Source organism: Manacus candei, unplaced genomic scaffold, assembly GCF_025592945.1.
Source record: "Manacus candei isolate 608988 ecotype Guabito, Panama unplaced genomic scaffold, ASM2559294v1 h1tg000036l, whole genome shotgun sequence".
In the NCBI taxonomy this organism is placed as follows: domain Eukaryota; kingdom Metazoa; phylum Chordata; class Aves; order Passeriformes; family Pipridae; genus Manacus; species Manacus candei.
Window position 1 is genome coordinate 46683 of NW_026138084.1, and position 23011 is coordinate 69693.

General features: G+C 39.9%; 1 protein-coding gene across 7 annotated transcripts in view; it reads left to right on the forward strand.

The window, feature by feature from the left end:
• DOCK3 (dedicator of cytokinesis 3) overlaps positions 1-23011 on the forward strand; it is a 127704-nt gene that overhangs the window by 46428 nt on the left and 58265 nt on the right. For all 7 annotated transcript variants that reach the window (XM_051793417.1, XM_051793415.1, XM_051793419.1 and 4 more), the window contains exons 9-17: positions 1983-2108; positions 11506-11630; positions 15565-15727; positions 16184-16290; positions 16969-17140; positions 17791-17888; positions 19795-19878; positions 20214-20314; positions 21572-21653. In XM_051793417.1, coding sequence (XP_051649377.1) covers positions 1983-2108; positions 11506-11630; positions 15565-15727; positions 16184-16290; positions 16969-17140; positions 17791-17888; positions 19795-19878; positions 20214-20314; positions 21572-21653 — 1058 coding nt within the window. The remainder of the gene's footprint in view (positions 1-1982; positions 2109-11505; positions 11631-15564; positions 15728-16183; positions 16291-16968; positions 17141-17790; positions 17889-19794; positions 19879-20213; positions 20315-21571; positions 21654-23011) is intronic.

Consider the following 23011-nt stretch of genomic DNA (forward strand, 5'->3'; position numbering starts at 1 on the left):
GATTTGGGCCTCTCAGAACCCACTCTCAGAGTGAGAAAATTCTCAAACCACGAGTGTGATGTTTCCCTGGAGAAAAGCTCACTGGTTCTTCCTCTCACCACCTTCCCAGGTCTTGTGTAAAGTTGGTCCTTCAGATCTGCTGCAAGGAATAGAAACAAAGTGGAAGGATATGCTGGGTAGAAAAGAGGAATGGGGAGCACAGAACCTTTGGGGAGAGCAGGGAGCTGGGCACAAGTTTTTTGGGGTGGATTATGTGGGAAAGTATCACATAAGTTATATATGTAATACCATGCTGTAAAAATGACAAATTCTATTACCTATAGTGACTGACTCTAATAGATGACAGATTAATTCTGGTACTTTTTGTTAAGTACTGGGAGGTCTGAACTTCCAAATTTGCTCTAGTGCTTTTGCACTGCAGTTTTTAAAATTAATTTTCATTAGTTTGTTTTTAATAGCAGAAGAGGATCTAAAATGAAAAAGTGTTTCTGTAAGTGGCAAAAATAGTCAAGACCGACTTGTCGTGAACGTGTGTCTCTTGTGTGCTGTGGAACCTTCTGTAGCACATAGACAACACACACACATCCGCTTGCACATGGTATCCAAAAGGGTTGGATCTTTTCCATGGTTTTCAAGCCTGTGTTTTCCCTGCAGAGCTTTGCAGTGCTCTTCTGCCTGCTTAGCTGGACAGTTGCAAGTGCATGTTTTGGCACCTTTTGAGTACATCCATGCTGACTGTCCAGCTGGCTGGTTGGCCTCCCTTTTCCTTCATTTTAAGGCTTTATGCTCTTTTTTTTTTTGGTCCCAACTCCCAGTATTCATAAAATTTATACAGTCTTCCTGTAATCTAGATATCCACTTATTTGCCAAATTTGGCTGAAGCCAAACAGCAGGATTGAAAATAACTTCAAGGGAAGAAAGCAGGAATTGGGTGGGAGGTACATGATCCTCCTGGTTTCATTCCTCTAGTAACTTGTCTGACAAAATTGTTCACAAAGCCCATATATGAAGCTTAAGAAATAGCAGAACTTTAGATGGCTCATGCAAGACCAGAGTTTGGTTTGGTGTGCGTCGTTCTGGAGAGTGAACAGGGAGGATACAAAGAACTATTGACTGACTGCCATGGAAGGAGATAAAGGGTGTGGGAAATGACTGTGTGAAGGTAATTCCCATGGATACTGTAAGGTAATTCCCATGGATATTGAGGCTGGTAGCTTGTGCTCAGCAGGTGAGACTGAGCTTGCAGGGCTGAGCTCAATCCTGGTATTGTTTGGTATCGTAATGCCGGACTTGTTAATTTTACCAATACATTATCCTTGCTTTAGGGGTGTAGTATGGGACAAATGAAAAGCAACTGGAGGAAACAGCTGGACTGAGATTACCTGTGTAATTATTCCTAGTCAAGCTGTTTTTCAGTTGGTACCCTGAACAACAGAGCTGGTTGCTGAAGTCAGTTTGGCCAGTCGGTATTCCTGAAACGTGTTGAGGTACTGATGGGAATTTCATTAAAATCAACACCCCTTTATGAAGCAGTCAAAGAAACAAGTGGAACTGATACACTGTGAGATTTAATTTTTTTTCATGGTATTAAGTAGGATTAAAGGTACTTTAGAGATGTTCTACATCACTGTGTGGTTATTCAGATAGAGGTGGCATTGTTCACACATGTATTGTAACCTGCTGTGTATGAGGAATAGAAGTAATGGAAGTACTTGCTGTAGCTTGTGACCAGTCTGTGAAATCAAGTATTCTGATTTTTTAACGTTGTATGTTAATATAATACTGTGCTTGTAACTGATCCCTTGTAACAGTTTTGTTTCTTCCATTTCAGCTTTAAATTACTCCAAGGGAGAAAAGAACTCTGTTTATATACTTGTCTTAAATTAACTGTGGAGCAAAACATTAGCTTACCTGCATGCCTTGTATACACAGACATCTAATTCTTAGGTCAGAAACAATGAACATATTTGTGTTTTTTCCAGGACTTATAATTTCTCTTCAGCTTCTTCGTGGCGACATGGAGCAGATTCGAAGGGAAAACCCCATGATCTTCAACAGAGGCGTTTCTGTTACCAGGAAGCTGGGTTTTCCTGATGTTATAATGCCAGGTAAACACAGCAGCTCTAATCTGAAAATTTTGATGGTTTTTTTCCTCATACTCTCCCACACAATTGCACTGGGATGGGGGATTTACTTGAACAAGATTAATAACAGAAGAGTTGCCTTATTTATCAGTAAATGCCAATTCCAGGTTTGGGAAGGTATGCTGAATTATTTTAATCAATGGACATTATAGTCATAGAAGGTGTTCTGTGAACATGTATAGCAGGTGATCTGGAAGGATACTCCCCCCACCACCCCTGACACTTGGATATCCCTCATGTGTGGAGATTATTCCTCAAGCGTAGAGATCTTTCTTTTAAAATGCATAAGGTTTCTTCCCAATAATCCAAAGCCTGGAAAAAGAGTTTCCGTTTGCAATCTTGATTTTCTGGAGTCGGTGTGATCCTTTTGTAATGGTTGACTGTACACAGGGATCTGGTTGGATTTTCCAGCTGGCCTTGCAGAGCACGTGGTCCGTGCAACAGGTGTCTTGGCTGGAGCATTGCTGTGCTGCTTTGATCCTTAGTTCTGCAGCAGCAGCTGGAGATGCTTCTTATTTTGGCAGAAGCTGAGGTAACCCCAGCACAGCCAAGAGTTCAGTTAGGGAAGAACCCAAATGTAACCATACAGTCCTGCAGCCATACAACAGCTGGTGTTACACTGTCCTCACTGCTGCAGTGTGGGAAGGAATGGCCTTGGGAATGACCCTGCATGTGTAGCATCTGGACTGTTCCCTCATTGCTATGCATGACAGGCAAAGCCAAGGATGACTTTGCAGACATGGGAAGTTTTATGAAAGCATAACAGGGAAAAAAATCAGATCTTGTTACTCGAGAGGCTGCAGCGACACATCAGGATCAGAAGTGGTTGTTGTAGCTTCATTGTGGAGGCTCTTCAGAAACCACAATAAAATAGGGAGTAGGTGGGAAGAATTTCTAGAAACTAAAGTCAAAGGATTTAGAACATCTGTTTTATTCACTAATGAGCTTGAAAATAGTAATAGAGCAGCAGAGGATGTGGGCTATAAGGCCAATTATAAATTTTACGTTTTAGTGACCTCATAGCAGTTCCAGTCATAACCCAAAGCAGTCAAATAGAGAAAAGATGAATTATTACAGGTTCATCTGCAGAAGCAGCTGCTGCAAGGTGATCTGCTGTAATTGAGATCCCAGCTGGATATGTCAGCTGGAATAGCTGGATCACAGCTAGAAAAGCCAACGTCAAAAATAACATTTACATACCTGTGTGAGTGAATTGATTCTCCTGCAAGAATTGCTTTATCCTCCATTGCTGTGTATGGAGGAGTCCCTCAGGTGCTTAAGGAACAGCTTTGTGTCCTCAGTGTTTCCCTGTATTCTGCTGGTTTGGGCAGGGCTTTGGCCCAGAGCTGGAGCAAGCAAGGCAGCAGTTTTCATGCAAAAAGTACTCCTGCCCTAAGCTTTTAAAATTCTCTATTCATTGCATTTAATTCAAATTTCCAGATTTTCTTTGTGAGAACCACAATTCTTGTTGGAGAAAACACTGGGATTTTAGGGTGATAATCTCTTTGGAATTGGACTTACAGCTATATATACATATGCTTAAAATGCTGATTGATAGTAACAAATGTGTGAAAGGACCACCATTCTGCTGTTAAATGTTTCCTGCCTCTCTAGAGACATTGGACACACAGAACTTCTCCTTGGTTCAAAGGGGGCTACAAGAGATTTTCATATATAGAGTTTGGATGCAGAGCTTTAGGCATTTGTATTTGGAAAGGAAAAGGCTCCCATTTGTGGAGAAAAGCAGTTTGTGCATGTCTGTAAACACCAGGTAAGAAAAGAAAGGCAGCCAAGGGAAGTGTGAATGGACTTTCACTGTGATTGTAAATGAGGACATGGCCAGAGTGGAAATGAGATGTGAAGAGAGAGGTGATCATGAAGGGGGCTCTGAACAAAGGCTCTCACTGTGTTGGGTATTTTCTAGGATAAGGAAGTCTCATGAAAATTAGGAGATTGAAATGTAATGGAACTCCATTAATGCAGCAAACAGTGTTCATTCTAATTACTTATCAATATTTTTTAATGAAAGTATGTTTGAGACATTCAAGTGACAGCACATATTTGCCTGTTCTTTGCTTTTAAAACAATTGATAAACTGGGGTTTGAGTTGACCTGACATCCAGGACAGAACGTTTGGGTTAAGTCACCTTTCAGGTGGATTAGCCAAGCTACATGAACAAGGGATGTGTATCAATTTACTTTGTGCTTGTGTTGTTACAGGATCAAACATTCTTCCTTAGCTTCCTGAGCATTGTCTTAAGTTGAAAAATAATTAACTGGGGACACACACAGCCAAAAAGAAAAGAAAGAAATACCCCCAAACCAAACAAAAACCAAAGCCTGCCATGCACATGACCTATTCTCAACCATGTCTGCTGCTTTAATTGTCTTTGTCAAACTACCTTTTCCTTGCTTTGCCTCAGAACTGTTTCTTTGTCACTAAACACAGGGTTTTTTCTTCCAGAAAAGAGCACAGAAAGTCCATGACTTTTGTATTTTGCAAGTGGATGCAGGTTTTTCAAGGCAGTGTGGTTTAAAAATGTTTTTTAATGAGTAAATTAATAGACTATGTCACCTAGTACTGTTAAAATATGCAGTGATCATTCTGCTGAACGAAAAAATCTATTTTTAAAAAATAAATAACTAGCATTTCAAATTAATCTTCTTTGTCAAAGGTTTGAACATTTTCATTTTCTTTTTTAGTAGGAAATCCTTCCACATGTGTACATCTTAACCACTAAAGTTCTGTAGGTGTGTCTTACCACACAGTTTTCCTGTCCTGTTTTGCTGTCTAAACTGTAGTATTAGTTCACTGTATCAAGCTCTCTTTTCTGTCCCTCAGATATGAGCAACATCAGTGGTAGCTGGTCATCATTAAGAAACAAAGTGAAACTGGTCTTTATGGGCTTATATCCTTCATGGCTGTGCAGAACAAGCTTAATACTGTACAAAATAACCATGCCTGTCTTCGTTTGTAAAGATAAAATGTTCTTTGTTTCCTGCTGGGTTGTGATCTGAGAAGAGCATCATAAAGGCTTCCATTGTCTTTTTTGTCCAAATCAGAAGGGATTCAGTCAAACCAGCCTCATGAAGAAGTATGGTGGGGTTTTGTTCATTTGTGATGGTTTTTTTTTTCCTTTCCTAAGTTGCTCCTGGGTTTAAGGCCATGAGTCTGATCCTGACAATTTTACCTTTCCCCAGAGCTAAGAGCAATGAGGCATGTGCTGCTTTGGGATTGCAGCTGTGTTTGTGTACAGAACTTGCTGATCAGAATGTGTTGCATAGGCTTGGCCTTTGTCGGTCCCCCGCGGACATCCCTCCCCTTCCCCATGTGCTGATAAGTATTCTGTCTTTTACTTTGATGCTCTGATGAAAAGTGCATGCTTCATCTTCTACTCGTGAGTGATGTTTCTTTCTCTTTTTTTCTCTCTCCTTGTCTTAATTTCCTGGCTTCTCTCCCTCTCCTTTCCCTTTATTCTCTCCCCTTTCTTTCTGATGCAGAGATGAAGATTGTTGGGTGTAAGTTTCTGCTTTTCTGTGTAATGTCTGCTTATTGCCTGCTTTTTTTTCCATTTTCATATCTTCCATGGAATGTTGGGGATTGGTAAAGACAGCAAATCATAACATCTCAGGGAAACTCTGATAACAGAGAATGGGAGACTGTCTCTCTTCACACCACAGGGTTTCAGGCAAATTTAGTAGTTATGACAGGTGAGTTGGTAGCAAAGGTGAGAAGCATCTCAGCATCTGTTCTGTCAGTGAGCACAAAGTCATGGCAAAAATCTGTTAGGAAAAGGACATGGCAAAATCCATCAACCAGTCTTAGAATGTTCATGGCAAGAAAGTAATGAGACCAAAAGACATAATTAGGTAAAAAAAGTGTTTACAGGGAGTATAAAAAGTCTTACTGTCATAAATAAACTTGTGGAAATGGAAAGTTGGAGGAGATAAAAATGAAAAGCTTTAAAAAACAACTTCCTGCTACTGAAAGGCAACTGTTCCAGGGAAATCACTGAATTTAAAAAGAGCATTGTATAAATTGTTTTCTATACATAGAAGTCAAACAATGGATAGTAAATAACCTAGTAAGTATTGCTTGTCCCTTTTCTTTTTAACAATTGTGTTCTGCTCATTGAAAGCTAGAGGAGCACACAGAGTTAAACTTGCATAATGTTGTGTTTAGAGGGGAAAAAAGCTAATTTAATTTACCATAGAGGCAGTAGATAAAACCTTTGTTTCCCTTTCCTGCTGTAATATTGCTCACAGTTATGTTAATAGTTGCTCACTGTAACTATTTCAAGAGTATAGGCCTTGAAAAACTTTAGGGCCTGGCTGGTGAAGGGGCAGAGAAATAAGGTGCTGAAGTGGATTGAATGTGATTCCCAGGCTGTGTGGCTGTGCCAGGCAGGCAGGAATGCAGTGGGTAACACAGCAGGGCTTTACACTGGTGACAGAGGTGATGGCACTGTTACAGCCAGGGAAAATCCCAGTGTGAGGACATGACTGGGAACAAGTCCCTGAGGGTCAGCCAGAAAGAAGGCCAGAGGTGTTGGAGACCTTTCCCACTCAGTGCCCTTGGTGGGTTTGTCCTTCAGTCCCTGTGGTTTGGACAGTGACGTGATGACCCCAAAGCTGCTCCTGGGCACTGTCCTGTTAACCTGCTCTGTGTTGAAATCACTGCACTTCAGAAGTAGTTGTGTGTTTGCATTTGGAGGAAGTTGCAACTCTAAGTAAGGGTGTAGTTTGCTGTTTGAGATCAGAATCTGATTGCTGTCACCTTCCAAAGCAGCAGCTTCCAGAACTACTGCAGGGAAGAGCCGTCCATTGAGGGATTGTCCAGTTCAAGATGATATTCCACCCAGAAAGCAGAGCAGTTACCCTGTAAAGAGCTAGAACAGATACAACCAGAACACATGATCACACTGTACATGAGTAGAAGTGTTTTACATCTCACAGCTTTCTTCAGAGATTTTACTTCCCCTGGTGGTTCAAACTGCTGTAACGTTGCTGCAGTCACTGGGGTGATGCTGATTGACTCTTGACTGGGGGGTGTTACAGGACATAAATGCAAGGGCTTGCTTTTTCTTCAGAAGCCATTGGGAAAGATACTCTAGCTACTCTTCTTGCCCATTCACTCTTCTGTAAAATGAAACTATTTTCAAGGAAATGCTAAACCCAGGGATGTCAGAGAGTCCAACAGACAGTCTGTCACAGTGTGGGGCCCTAAATAGGACCATCTCAGCAATTTGATGGATAGAGACATAAATACTGATTTATTTTTTTTTTGTAGATAGATTGGTTTTTTTTAAATCCTTGGCTGCTTAAATTGTAAAAGGCTAAACTTCTAGTTTAAAAAATCCAAGGATATTCAAAAATCTGGATAAAAACAGTTATTTTACTAAGTTACTTGAAACTGCCTGGACATTCTGACTGCTGGGAGCTGCCACTTTTCCCCAGCTTACAGGGGTATATTACATGTCCTTTACAAGTTCACAAAGTCATAAAACATTGACAGCTTAGAAAAAAAAGATGTTAGAGTTGAGATGTCAGAATTTTGTGTCTCTTTCTCCTGCAGGAACTGATGTGAATTATGCAGTCTTTCTTGACATGGTATTCCCCTGTGTAAAGCAGGGACCATTCCTGTCCTCAGTGTCCAAAATCTGTTAGGATCCCTGAATAAAAAGTGTTAAATGCAGACAGTTTCTGTAAATTGTTACTACTTTGCAGTTCAAGTAGCTGGCTAGTTGTCCAGTGGAAACCCCACACACCTTGTCAGGATAAACTGCTGTTTATTCCACTGGGTAGTAGACAATTAGTGGCCATTGGACTACTTCGTGTTATCCAGTCTTGAAAATGATAAATAACTATATGGAAATCTTCCAGTGCATTCCTTTTATGTTGCAAATACAAAATCAATATTTGGCTTGGGTAGCCTTTTCCACCTCTCCTTTTTTCCCCATTATCATTAAAGGAGCTTCAGGTGATATGAGAAAGGATTTCATTTCAATATGAACCAACCCCCCCAAGCTATAATTTATGATTATTATTTAAACAACTGTACATTTAACATTAGGCTTTGTAAATAGGTTAAAACAGACAAACAAAACAAAACCCCAGTAAAGGTGAAGGGAGTTGATAAAGGGAGAGCCCCGTAACACATCAGAAAATAATCTTTTTATATTATTGTGCAAAATACTCTTTTTCAAGACATTTCATAGGAAATGCATCTCAGTTACTGTGTGTACAAAGTGCACATATTTTATGCTAAAAAGCAGTTTACTTTTGTTTTTAAATTGAAAACAGTTGTGGAAAGATGGGCTTTGAAACAAATACCATTCTGAAAACTCTGACTAGCTTTTCAGTTCATCTTTGACAGCCATCCAGCACAAAGAGACCTCAGCTTAAAATGACATCAGCAGGCTTTACTCTATAAATACCCATGGCCCACTGGCCTTCTAGCACTTTTTTATTCCTCTACTGGTGATGGGAGGCCACAGCTCACCCAGTTTATGATCTGCACTTGCTGTTTGGGAAGATGTGAGACCTCTGGGATCCAAGCTGAGGTACCATCCTGGTTTTCCCTCAAAATGTAGGAATTGCTGTCATAAACACAGGGCTGTTTGCACAGTAGTTTGCCATGCAGAGGGCATGAGTGGGCCAGTGTCTTCAACAAGTTCATTATTTATATCTTTTTCTTACAAATGGCTTTAATATGGAGGAAGCTCTGTCTGCCAAGATTTTTCACTCAGTATGTTGTCATTGTGTCTTGGAGCTGACAAGCACCAACTCTTGGTCCTGCTGGTCACCCCTTTGGTTTGCTCACGCTGTGTGCAGAGGGTGATGTGGTGCTGAGTGTTCTCTCTGGCCCCCCACTTTGCATACTCACAATAAGCATTTTAATGAACTACTCAGTGTTCAAGCATTTGCAGTAGTTTCTGTGCAGCCCATTAGTGTAGCAGAGCTCAAATCCCTCGAAACCACAAGCAATTGGAAGAAAAAAAATCTTGTGAGGACTCGGCAAGCAATGTGGTTAAGTGGTGTATTGAGGAAAGGAGATGGCTCCTTGTAGGAAGGTTCTTTTCACTGAAATAAATTGAAGTGTGGGAGTTTGTAGTTTTAACTCCAGATTTTCAAGAAACCAAAGGGCTCCATAGCTGATAGTTAAATGCTTTTTGTCTTTGCTAGACTCATTTACTTCCTTAATTTTACTGTATGCAGTGACCTTTTCTATTTTTTTAAGATTCAGTAGAGTATTTTTGCAAGAGAAAGTGCACCATTATACTTCACTAAAATACTTTTTCCCATCTTTTTTATGCAAATCCACTGTTTTTTATATCCCTCTACCTCCCACCCCAAAGGCATTTTTTTTAATTAGTGCAGTAATATCCCTCCTGTTGAACTTAATAGAAGATATGATGCTATATATAACCAAATGCTGCCTTTAATTTAGGCTGGAAAATGATTTTCTATGTGATATTGGACTTTGTGTAGCCAGACTGTCTTCCAGAAAAGAGGTCATAAATAGGGAGCTCCAAAATGCTAATTATAGTGGGTACAATTAATTTCTGTTAGGATTTATAGCTTACAAATTGAAACTTTTGTTCCTGATTGTGCAAACTGCTAAGAAAAGGGGATGGAGACAGTTAAGCAGAAAGATTTTCAGAACAGAAGTCCCAGCTTAAACTGTCTCTTGTGATGAGTTTTGTATTTCCTTGGTATCCCTGTAGTCAGCATAGAGGTAGCTCAGCTTGATTTTGAACAGCAAGATAATTTTCTCCTGTCGTGGGCCGTGGATTGTCGCATTTGATGACGGTTCTTTGATAAGAAAAAGCAGATGGAATATTTGAGGCCTTTCACCAGGCTCTCACTGTCATCTTTTGCCGTTAATGAACCCTGGCATCCCAGCCCTCTGACTGTGAGGTGTTCCAGCTCTGTGTGAGCCCCCAGTGATGGGGGGGTTGATGGAGAAAGGAGGACGTTTTGCATACAGATTCCCATTCACAGGGAGCTCCTCGCAGCGAGCGCTGACTGTCAGCTACAGAGCTGTATTTGCTGTGCTTAAAGGCTTGTACTTATCTCCAGAAATAAAATTGAAAGTAAAGACAGGACTGAAAGCTTCTATTGTTTGTCCCTACAGTAGATTAAGGAACAAATTCTGTGGGGTTATAGACTTCGGGAAGAATTTGAAGCGCTGCTCTGACGGACACAAAAGGATATCCCTCACTGCCTGAAAGCAAATGCTGCTGTTTCATTGTGCTTCTGATTAATACACAGATTTAACTGCATCAACTTCTCCAAGTGGAAGAAGTCAGACATTGAAGGAGTTTCTCCTATGCTGGATAACCATTCCATTAGTTTGCTATTTAGTCTCTTGAGACTATTTAACAAAATACTTGCCTTGAAAGGATTTAAATATTTTTTTATTAATATTTTTACCTATTGCCCTTTAGTATGTTTGCCTTTCTGGCAAGCAGACAAAAAGAAGTGGTAAGTGTAAACCATCATGAAATAGTGACAGTAACTAAGTCTTATAGGAAAATTTTGGTGCAGGGGTTAGAATTGACCACAGCAGTTTTGGATGCAGTTTCCCAAATCAGATTCTAAAAAAAGGGAGGGGAAAAAAAAAAAGAAGTGAGCTAGTCTGTGAAATTCAGGATAACAAGATGCTGAGAGAGACACGAGCATTTCTATTTCTGAATATAGTAATTTACTCTGAAAGCTCCTGAGAGTGACGTAGTGAGAAGTTGGCAAGTGTCCATCCTGCCCTCTTTCATACAGCCATGCATATGGATACCAGAGGCTAGCCAGAAATCTAGCAAAAAATGTATTTGTAATTCCTCCTTAATCCATCTGAACTGAATGACAAGCGGGTTTCCGAAAAAGCTGGGTTTATTTTACTGTTATGATAAAAGGGAATTATGAAAATATAGAAATTCCTTGAAGAGCTAATTGAGGGCAACGTTCTGCTGATCATCACAAAAATACTTATTTTTCTTATAATTATTGGAAATAGGAAGTCTGATGCTAATGATGTTTCGTCAGGCTTAGCCTGATACTTCCAGCCCAACTAACTAGGCAAAGCAGTAGGAGTGAAAGGTTTTTCTCCCTTCCTCACTTACATAACAAAAGCCAGTATTGATTGTGAGTTCACATTTAATAAAGGCATTACTACTAACAATGGTCTGTTTTTATGCACTGATATTATGATGTTCATCCCTATTAACAATTAACTTGCTGCTTGGAATGATTTGGGCATCAGCCATAGTCTTGCAGAACACAGAAAACAATGTGCAGAATCCAGCTGGCCCCGCTGAGTGCTCCCTGTGGAATTTAAGGATGTGGCTCCGCTCTCTCGCTGTAGGTGACATACGGAATGACTTGTACCTGACCTTGGAAAAGGGGGACTTCGAGAGAGGTGGGAAGAGTGTGCAGAAGAACATCGAGGTGACCATGTACGTGCTCTACGCCGACGGGGAGATCCTGAAGGTAGGTCTTTAGTTCCTCTGTGAGCTCCAGCTGCAGCTGCTGCCTCCAGGGACGTGTAAGGGAAGAGCTACAATCAAACCAACTCTTCCTTTTTTGTGTGAGTGTTTTTTTGTTTTTATTATGATGAAGGAAGTGGTCAGTTATAAATTTGAAAGTATTTGGAGCACTTCCGCTATATGAGGATAGAAGACTTGGAGAAATTAGTCATAAACTGTGAAAAGCTTGTGTAATGCCAAAATGTGGTGCCAGTGGCTAAGGTAAAAAGAAAATTTAGGGTAGCTGTAGTCAGAAGTGAAGAGTGTATGGCTTGTCTAAAATTAAATAATATGTGTCATACAACAGGATGAAATGTGATTCCAAGAGAGGCTTTTAAATCTGAGTCGTTGGAGTTGCAGTACTGAATGTAGTTCTGGAAAATAACTTGGAATAAAGTTTCACCCTGGGCTGGCTCCATTCCAGATGGGGATGGTTTGTGTTTTATGTTTTTCTTCCTCTGTTCTTTTAGTTTTATTGAAAAGAAGGTGGGGTGGGAGGGCATGAGGATAGAGAAGTAAACAGAAAATATTTCAACATGAGCAGTTGTCAGAAATAACTTCCCCCTACCTTTTCTTTTACCTCCACTGCTTTGTAACCATTACTATGAAGAGTCAAAACACCTAAAGTGCTTGTGTACCAAACACATCTTTTTAGTTCAAAGGAGAGCTTTTATTACTACAGCAGGTTGTGATTTCATTAAAGTGGATCTCTTGTACGGAACTGGTTTGTGCTCAGAGATCACAGTCCTTTTTTGCTGTTTTTTACCTTTCAAACTGAGTCACAAATTCTTAATCATAGCTTGATTTCACAGCAGTCTGCTAAGGACCAAGAGAGGCCTTTTAGCCTCAAACTGCAATATCAGCATCTTCAAGTGCTCATGCACATAATGGCACCTAATTATACTGTAACTGTGGCTGATGATTACAGATAAAAGCCAGATAATTTCTAGACATTACCAGTCTTAACTTCTTTTGTGATTTTGGTTGGAATGCTCATTCACAGAGATGAAGTAGTCTTTTCTTACCCGGGCCTCTTATGACAACTGTAAAGTACATCAGGGATTTCCATGGGGTAGGTCCAACTAGAAGAAATTCAGGTGAACAGGTTGCCCAGAGAAGTTGTGGATGCCCCATCCCTGGAAGTGTTCAAGGCCAGGCTGGATGGAGCCCTGAGCAGTGGAAGGTGTCCCTGCCCATGGCACAGGGGTTGGAAAGAGATGGTCCTTGAGGTTCCTTCAAACCCAAACCATTCTGAGATTTGCACTAAAGGAGAGACTTTACATATACAAGGTCTTTTGTGGGTGTTCAAAATTTAAGCCACAAATGTAAAAGAAAATCTTTATCCCAGTTGTAATGTTATTTCCCCCTCTGTATAGTTGCAGTCAAAGCAACACAGATCTTTGGTTTGTGTCAGGACATGTCTGATGTTTCATGATGCCTGTGAATATGGGCAGAACACAGTTTCAGTCATTGAGGCACTGCTGTTCCTGCTTGGAATATCCCCTTCTATTCCTGAGCTATGGCCTTTCTGGAGCAGAGACTGCTGAGGAAGACACTGTGTGCAGACTTACACAGTAAAGGGGGAGAAATGCCACAAAATTTTCATCTGATATTAGAGTAAAATCTCTAAACTTTTCCCAACCAGCAGCATGATCCAAGCCTGAATTATGCCTTTGTGAAGACTTTAGCAGAACTGTGCACAGCGTTAATGAGAATATTCTCAGATCCTCACTGCTCTTGAGTGTATCTTGATCCAGAAATAGTCCTATTGAAAGCAGTGAAATTACTTCCAGAATGTAGTGCTGTTCAAAATGAAAATGAGTATTTCCCTCTCAAAATGGTCTTAGTCAATTGTTAGTATCTTTCAATATATTCTGAATAATAAAAAAAAAAACCTTGACACATTTCTCACTTATTATTCTTTCTGTTCCAGTAGCAGGAATATCTTATGAATTGCAAGGCACACCTTTACACAATGGAAATATTACCTGATAGTTTTTCTAGTTTAGCTTGCCTTACTTGCCTCTGCCTTCTAATTCACCTGCATATTTGGGTCTCATGGTAACTGGATGTATGGAGACTAGTTTCGTGTTTGTATTTTGCAAATCACTATTCAGAATTAAACAGACTATAAATTGTAGTATAACTGCATAGAAACTAAGCTAACAAGGAGAAAGAAAGACTATTCATTTATTTGAAGTTTATAGGATGAAACAGCATTCAAAGACTGATCATTTGTCAGCCAGAGTAGGTAATTGTTTGAGGGGACAAAAAAAGCTCACATTGAAATTTGAATTTTTACTGTACCTTGTAGAGGAAATAGAAATATTTTTTTGCTTTCTCCTAAGAATGTAATGCAGAATGAGATTCTGCAATTGCTGTGTTGAAGCCCAACAAGTTACCCTTGCTACAAACTAGAACTGGGATCTTGCAGTTCTGCTCTGTAGAGCTGCCACTAATCTACTCTCACTCCAACCTGTTAGTATCTGCAACACTTAATTCTTGTTGCTGTATTAAAAACAGCACCTTTTGGCAGGATTGTGACACATAATGTGGTTGCCAAGGCTTACTTGAGAGGACTGAGTTGTGAGCTTCTGCTGCAGTCACTCAGTTTGGATCAGAGCCTTTGCAGAGAATCTCTGTCCGGGGAGGCCCTTCTTGCATTGAATCCCGAAATTCCAGGGAATATTTCTTTCTTTTGGGGCTCCTTTGCAAATTCTTCACTTTCTCAGAGCCAGAAGAATATTGCCAGAGGTCGAACTAACTGGATCTGGTTAATGGGATATGCTTGACTCGGTAGTCAGATGACTACACATAAAAAAATATCAAAATGGTTGGTATTTTCTTGAGATAGAATTTAGAGATGTTTTGGGGAAATGACCAGTAGTTCTTCTTGTCATCACACCATTCTGTGGGGGGTGTTTTTGTATCAGAATTTATATTGCATGTGTCATTCTGGGAGAGCTTAGCTTCTGTTTCTTCCTGGATTCATTATCCTTGGAGATGCTAAAGGTGAAGAATTTCCAAGCTGTATTTTTTCTGCATGGTTTTATGAGATGTCATCATATCTTTTGGATCTCTTTGCAAGTGCTGGGTGTAGAGCATAGGTTAGTGCTTTATATAAAAAAAAGTGCTTCCTACTCCTTCTCTTCATCACAAAGGATCTTTTACTGTTCTTACTTCAGGGCTTCAATACTTCACCCATCTTTACTTGTGCTCTGACTAAGGATTTCTGTATTTTCCAGACAATATCAATTCATGTTTGTCTTCATCTGTATTTTGATAATACATAGACTGGGCAAGAACTCTGAGCTTGTTATACCTAAAAGCAGAAATTTAAATCCTGTTGTATTTTTAGGTGATGACTATTACACAGAAATTCTTTGCTTACAGTAAGGAAGTAACTTGATCAGAATTTTCTGGGATACTTGTTGAGACTGGATGGCTGCAGTTTTGAAAGGTGAACATTTGTAAGAGCTTGAAAAATTCAAGTATCACTTCTGAACTGAGATACTGAAGCAGAAATCTGGAATGTCTGGAATACTAGAAGTCCAGTATTACAAGTGATGTTCCTATTTTTTTTACTCATCTTGATATATTTGGAGTTAGGTGTTTATTGTATCTAGTCTCTGCTTGGTGGAAAACTTACTTTAAATAATAACTTAAGATACTGGAATTCATCCTGTATTATAGGTCTCCTAGCTCACCCTTTGACCCAAACAGAGTTTAAAGATCTCTTAAAAAATTTCACATTTCATTGTGTCTGAGTTTCTGCTCTGACTCTTGTTTTATGTCTACAGAAAGATATGAATTATATAAAGGTTATCACCGTGGAATAAAATGACTCATCGGTAGTGATGTGATGTCTTCTCATGTGAAATGGTTTTCTTTTGTTGCAGGACTGCATCAGCCTGGGCTCAGGAGAGCCGAGCAGGAGTGCCTACCACTCCTTTGTGCTCTACCACAACAACAGCCCCCGCTGGGGGGAGATCATCAAGCTGCCCATCCCCATCGACAGGTTCCGGGGCTCCCACCTGCGCTTCGAGTTCAGGCACTGCTCCAGTGAGTGCCAGGAGCCCCCACTGCCAGCTTCTGTTTGGATGAGGCTGTTACTGGGTGGAAAGCAGGAAAGGGATGCCAACCTAAAATACAGTGAAGGGGCCCTGCTAACCAACTGATTGCTGGATTTATTAAACAGCATTAAAAACATCATGAACAATCAGTGCAGGGCCAAGCACTTTGTACATGTTCTCCCCTGCTGTTCTTTTGCTGTGTTTTTCTGTAGAATGTTTTCTTTACAGAATGACTAGTTTATATTTTGTTATGTTGTTTGATTTGAAGCTTGTCAGTCCTTTGCATAGAATTAGAAAGAAGAAATGAGAATTACAGAAGTTGTTTGTTCTGTAAGCTGTGTGCTTTTTGTTAGGCATGTGGAGAAGTTAGTGAGTAACCTCGTGGTGTGTATGGACAGACAAAATATGTACTAAAACAATTCCTTCTTTCTATCTCTTGCTACAGCAAAAGACAAGGGAGAAAAGAAGCTCTTTGGTTTTGCGTTCACCCCTTTGATGAGAGATGATGGCACTACCTTGTCAGATGATATCCATGAGCTTTATGTTTATAAGGTACTGGTTCTTCTCTGCAGACTTTTCACCTGCTCATCTCCACTTTAAATGAGTAATGGTCATTACATTATCCTTTTCCCTCCTTATTAGAAGTATGTATGAGATTAATAGTTGTTTCAAAATTTTATAAATTCAAAATCACATGGTATGGATAGAGCCTTCTATTCTAAGTACAGCTCACCTTTTCCATGCAGATGATGATGATGATCTATCTGCTGCTAATCCCATCCATTTTGACCTCAAACACACTGGTGTTCATGAGCATTCAGCAGTTCTTCCAGCTTATGGTGTTACTCTGTGCCTTTGTGTGGTGACATTATGCTGTACTTCAAATGCATCATGTTACTACAGCTTGGCAGCCCTGCAGTGAGGGATTTGGGGGGGTGCTTTTTCTTACCTGGGTTTATTTCTTCAGTACAGTTTTCAGACAGCAGTTGTACAGTTGGAAGATCTTGATAAGTTCTAAAGAGTCAGTGCTTAGGAGCCCACACTTTGTAGGGCTGGGCCTGTCTTGTGTGTGCACAGGCCCCAAAGGTGGTAAGCACAGCTTTTTCTTAGAAGTGTTTCTGTGCACCCAATAAAAAGATCAATAAAAGTACTGTTAGGCAACTGCTGAGGCTGTGAGCATGTGGGATGAGATGGACTAGGTACAGTCCATTCCGTGTCCTGTGCCCACAGTGTGATGAGAACAGCACCTTCAACAACCACGCACTGTACCTGGGGCTGCCCTGCTGCAAAGAGGATTACAACGGCTGCCCCAACATCCCCTCCAGCCTCATCTTCCAGCGCAGCACCAAAGAGACCTTCTCAGTCTCCACACAGCTTTCTTCTACCAAACTGACCCAGAATGGTGAGTAGCTCATCCTTCAGAATTGCCCAAGGCAGCAGGAATTACAAAAGAGAGCAATGTTTGTGTTTTACTTATTTTACTGAAATATTCTTTGGTTATAATTTCATTATATATATCGTACTGTTTCTGAAATGAGCAGAAACTTCTCTTGAGGAAATAAGGATATTGACAGGTGGCAGAGAAATTACAGACATTATGTAAGAGCATTACAAGGTTAAAATGTTAAAGCAGAGTTAATTTTCATTAAATGATTGTAGAACAAAAAAGTACAATGTTAGCACTTCTACACAATCCAAAATATATTTTGTTTGGGTTTTACAGAGTTACTGAGTAAGTAAAAATATGTCACAGCAGCATCCCTGAAGCACAAGAAGACAGGATTGGATTGTCCCCATTACAAGTCAAGTCACATAGGGGAAAATGCAACTTTTATTCTTTTTAAAGCACTTTACCATTCCTCCATTCATTTCTCTGTTTGTGCTATTGACTTACTCAGTGTTTTCCTTCTTGTTTTCTGCTATATATGTATTATTTCCCAAGAAGTGAGAACTGTAAGAGGTGAAGTGTAACATGATGAATCTCTGGTGGGTTTGGGGTCCCCATTCTTCCCCCTGCATGTGGTTCCAGCTCTTTCTCCCTCTGTTCTGCAGTGGATCTGCTTGCCCTGCTGAAATGGAAGGCTTACCCAGATCGTGTCATGGATATTCTGGGAAGACTGAGACACGTCAGTGGCGAGGAAATTGTTAAGGTACTACATGAAATAACAGTCTGTGATAGTGAATTCAGACCCACATTCAGGCTTCTGAATGTTCCCTCTTACTGTGCTTTTTGATTCACACTGTGAATTTTTATTGTGTATGAATTGGGATTGTATTATGATGTGAAACTGAGCAGGAAAATACATTCCAGGGATTAGTGGATAGTTAGTCCTTGGGGTCAAAATAGAGCTAATCCTTAGTAAAATTCCCTCAGCCAGCTGTGCTGGGAGTGTTGGGTCCCCAGCACCAGTTGTTCCAGTCTGCAGGCCCACACAGCTGCTGGAGCAGACACAGCCACTGGTAGAGGTGTTTTGGGCAGTCTTACCTGTTCCAGCAGTATTTCCTAAATGACAGTCTGAGACCTGGCCCAGGTGTGGTTAGTCCTTTCCAGAGTGGAGAAACAGCTGACTCAGAAAACTTGACCCTCTCAAACAGTCAATCTGCATTGATATTTTGAAGATATCTTCCAAATGTCCCCATAAAGGACCTTGGAAGTTGAGTTTTGCTCAGGGGCCAGTGAACCATCCTGCACACCCCTTTTCCTATCCCAGCACTGTGAACTGCTGCCTAGAGCACCACTTGCTCTCTAGTGTGTCCAACCACCACCTCTATTTCTGTCTCCCAGCTCATGATTTCACCATGTTTTGTAACCACTGTTGCTCTACGTGACAATCCTTGTGTGACCTGAACTTCCTTAGGTCCAAGGAGCTTTAAACTGTATTTGAATATTTGTAGTCTCAGCAAAATAACCCTGCATTCCACATATCCCTCTGATAATTTTAGGAGTGCTGAGAACTCTCCCTATTTCTGTAAACTGAGAAGTAAAAGATGATTTGTAACAGCAAACAACCAAGGAGAAGAAACCAAAGTCAAATCCCCTCACTTCATTAGTAATTTATGATTAAAGCCACTTCACTGTAACTCATTTGAATGTTGCCATATCTGGAATGTTAGTCTTCCTGATAGCTTGGTAACAGTAACAGAAGAGCACAAACCCCATCTATATTGCAATTCTTCAAGAATGTCATGTTTTGTATACTTTGTTTGCAGGGCAGGACAAGTATCTGTTTTTTTAGAGAAAGACAAAGAAAGATGTGGATTAAATAATTTCGTGGGGAGAAGTAATTGATTCCCTCCATAAATTCAGCTGCCATTTGGCACTGGGATATGAAGAACAGAATGCAGTAATTCAGAAAAAAAGAAGTTTTATCATTCCAGAGACTTCATAAATTGTCATAATTTATTTCTTGTTTTCCACATTATAAATTTAAGTAGAATAGATTAAAAAATCATGAGAGAATGTGCAGTTGATGATCTTGAGCATCCTCCTTCACACTCATCCTTTTGAAGACTGTGCTTTCAGGAAGAAAATCACTGAATTGTTAGTGCTCAGCAAGCTGAGATATTAGGGGAGGAAAGAAACAACTGGCAATATGTAACAGGACCCAATTAATGCTTGTTAGGAAACCTTTACTTGCTGTCATATAACAAAAGTTTTCAGTATTAAACATAATTTGGAGCACCAGTTAATGTTCTTCCAAGCCTTAAATTTGATGCTGAACAGTCCCTGATACACTCTAATGACTGCTATTCTTGTTAGGCAGCACTTTTAGTCAGCTCACAGTGAGAGGAACACTCAGTCAAGTTTACAAATCAGCCATGCAGTACATATTCCTTATTTTTTGTTTTTCTGTCATGTTTTTTTTAGAAATATTTCTTGTAAAGAGAAAAAATCTTCTTAGTAAAAATCAAATTATATGGATGAAACTGAAGTGGTTTGTCCTTGGCAAGTTTTTCACAAAGATACCAACATGTATGAACTAATTAAAGCAGGGGAGAAATAACCTTTTGAGTACAATTTAATTTGAAATTCTTTGTTTGTTTGTGTCATTTTAGTTCCTACAAGATATTCTGGACACGTTGTTTGTAGTTTTGGATGACAACACAGAGAAATATGGTCTGCTGGTTTTTCAGTCTTTGGTAAGCTCCTGGATTGTTATTTATCTCATGTTCAGTGAGTTTTAAGTTTCTTGTCATCATGTTGCTAGTATTTTACTTCTGTGAAATATAAAACATTCAGCTGGATCCAGCCTTACATTTTCTGTAATGATCTTGGGTGAGGAGGGCAGGACAACCTTGGCAGATCTGAGGGCAGCAATATCTGCTCTCACTTGGGAGAAGCAAACAATGACATCTAATAACACAGACACTGCTTAAAGGAGCTCATGTATTTCATTATTCCTTAGCTTGGGTAGCTTGTTTAGTAACAAAGTGCAGTTTCCTGTAGTGTGGGTTCACTCCTTCATCTCCCCCAGGTGTTCATCATAAACCTGCTGCGTGACAGCAAGTACTTCCATTTCCGGCCCGTGATGGACACCTACATCCAGAAGCACTTTGCAGGAGCTCTGGCTTACAAGTAGGTTTTGTTTATCCACCACTGGAATGATGTCACCATCAGAATCACACCCTTCCTTTCAGCAGTGGTTTCCAAAAGTAGAATTGCTCAACTGGAAGTTTTCCAGCACAGCTGTAGGGAAAAGCTGCTGAGTGTCACCTGAGTGTGGCCAGACTTGGGCATTTCTCTTACCCTTCTGAACTGGCAAATCTTGCTTTCTCTTTTTTTTTGACTGAAGAGACTCACTCAGCAACAGTTCATTATGAGTCTGTACTAATGAGCTACCAGGAGCATACACATTCCTTGTCTTAAGGATGTTGGGATACAAGCCTGGAGTGAAAGTTCAGAGAAGTAACTTTAACTTCCTTTTCCAGACTAGACAGGTTTTCACATAAGATGATGTTCTGTTTGATTGCAATCTAATGTCAGCAGATCATAAATTTAAATTTCAGTTACTTTGAAGATTCTGCCTTATTTTCTAGTATTCAAAGAGTCTTGCATCAGATAATGAGATAGATTTTCTTAAAGCAGTAACAGTTCTCATTCAGGGTGTTGCTTTTCTTTTCTCTTAGACCATTTCCTTTGTATTTTTGAGAATATTTTATCTTTGGCCATAATAAACTATTAAAACCATCTTATAATTGGTTTTGATTGTTTTAAACCATTCACATTTGTGTGTAATTAAAATAAATATAAAATATATTCTGTCAATGGCAGGTACAAACCCATAGATACTATACAACATTAGAAGGCATAGTCATGTTCAGAAGATAAAAAGATGTTCTGCTTTGTGTTGTCACCTCTTTCAGACAAAACAAATGGGTTTTGTTAGTGATGTCTGAAATAAAACATGGTTTTAATACACCATTATAACAGTCCAGATGGTGGTGTGTGCTTGGGAAAATAGATGTATGTATTTTCTTTGTGATCTTAGTTTCTAAAAACTTAGACGAGAGCTGAAATTTCTTATTACAAAAAAAGATATATTTTGGTCTTAGAACCATGCCTTTACCAAAGCTGTCTCTTTAATAACATCTTTTTTATGTTGTCTTAGCGTTCCTTATGATCTAAGTCAATTATAGAGAAGAAATTATTTTCTGGTTTTGAAACTTAAATAAACGCAAATATTACATAAGTTCAGTGTCAAGGACAGCTACAACTGACCACTGAAATGAAGTGAAATGAGGCTGTTTTGTAGCTCTCTCCCGACAAGCAAAATGTTTGTTACCTGCCTGATTTTAAAACAGTGCTGAAGGTTCCTTTCCCTGTCCAATGCAGGGAGCTGATCCGCTGTCTGAAGTGGTACATGGACCGCTCAGCTGAGCTCGTGCGCCAGGACCACATCCAGGAGGCAATGAGGGTATGTATCCAATGGCAGTGCTGTAGTCCTCATCTGGGACTACAGGCTGTAAATACAATCAAGGGTAGTGTGGCACTGACTTGTTATTTGTTTAACCAGATTTTTTCATATATATATATATATATATATATATATATATGACATTTTAATTTTAGGGAGAGATTCACTCTTGTGCAGAAAAAAAAGGCAGAATCATGTATCCTTAAGTCCTTTTGCAGCCCTGTGGAGAATTTTAGTAGGACTTACATCCATGGCCAGTGCACATACACTCCATTTATGTGGTCTACCCCATGCCCTTCAAGCAGCAGCATTTTTAAATGTAAAGGTGCTGTGGATCAAAGATCTGCTTTTCGTTTCTGGCTGTGGCACAGCTCCATTGTACTATGGGTTGAAGCTCTAGAGTATTTTAAGCAGCAGATAAATGAGCCTTTAACTGGATGGAGATTTTTTGAATTAGTGCTGCACAGGACCTGAGCCACAGTTCATGACAAGAATACCATCTCACAGGAGGGCACAGCTTTCCAATGGGGTGTGAAACACCAGGAATGTTTTTGCTGCTATTAGAGAGAAATCAGAGAATAAATCAAGTGTTAGTTTTACCTTGTGTAATTGTAAGCCAGGAAGATGGTGTGTCGAGTACATGAATACAAGATTCCAAAATTTGCAGCAAGGTGTTTCTCTTTGGTTGAATGTTCTGTCTCTGCTGCTGTCCAAACACTTGGATCTGGGCACTTGTAGAACTGGTAGCAGTGGCAGCATTGGCACTTGGTTTTTTTCACTTGTCAGTACAAATATAGGTGAGGCATCTCCCAGGGGAAGCACAACGTCACTGCCATTGACTCACTTTCCATCCTGTTAGGATCCTGCTCAGATTATACAAGGGTATTTAAACCAGTGTTTAATTTGTCCTGGGTTGATATTTACATCTTCTTTGTCGTGTTTTTCAACCACAGATTCATAGGGAATGGTAAAAATAGGGCAAAGGCATCTTTTCAAGAAATTATTCTTTTTTTCCCCCATCCTTATCCTTCCTCTTTTTTTTTTTAATTGCAAAGAAATCTATTAGAATTATGAGATGAGAGGAAGATCTCTAGCTGGAATGACTTCGAGGAGCTTTTCTTCCCTCTCAAACCACTCATTAGTGCTATATGCAGTGCAGCAAATGGAGATGTAGGATATTGTCCCTATGTGATCTGCATTTTTTGAATGTCACAGCAGTCCTCTTTGGAAATAGTAACAGTATGAATGCTGGAATGTCTCTCAGAAGCTGGGATTAGTCAGCTTACTGTTTGTGAATAAGGCATGTTCTGTCTAGGGATCCAAGGCAGCTCTTTGCCTACTGGGAATCTCAAGGGCTT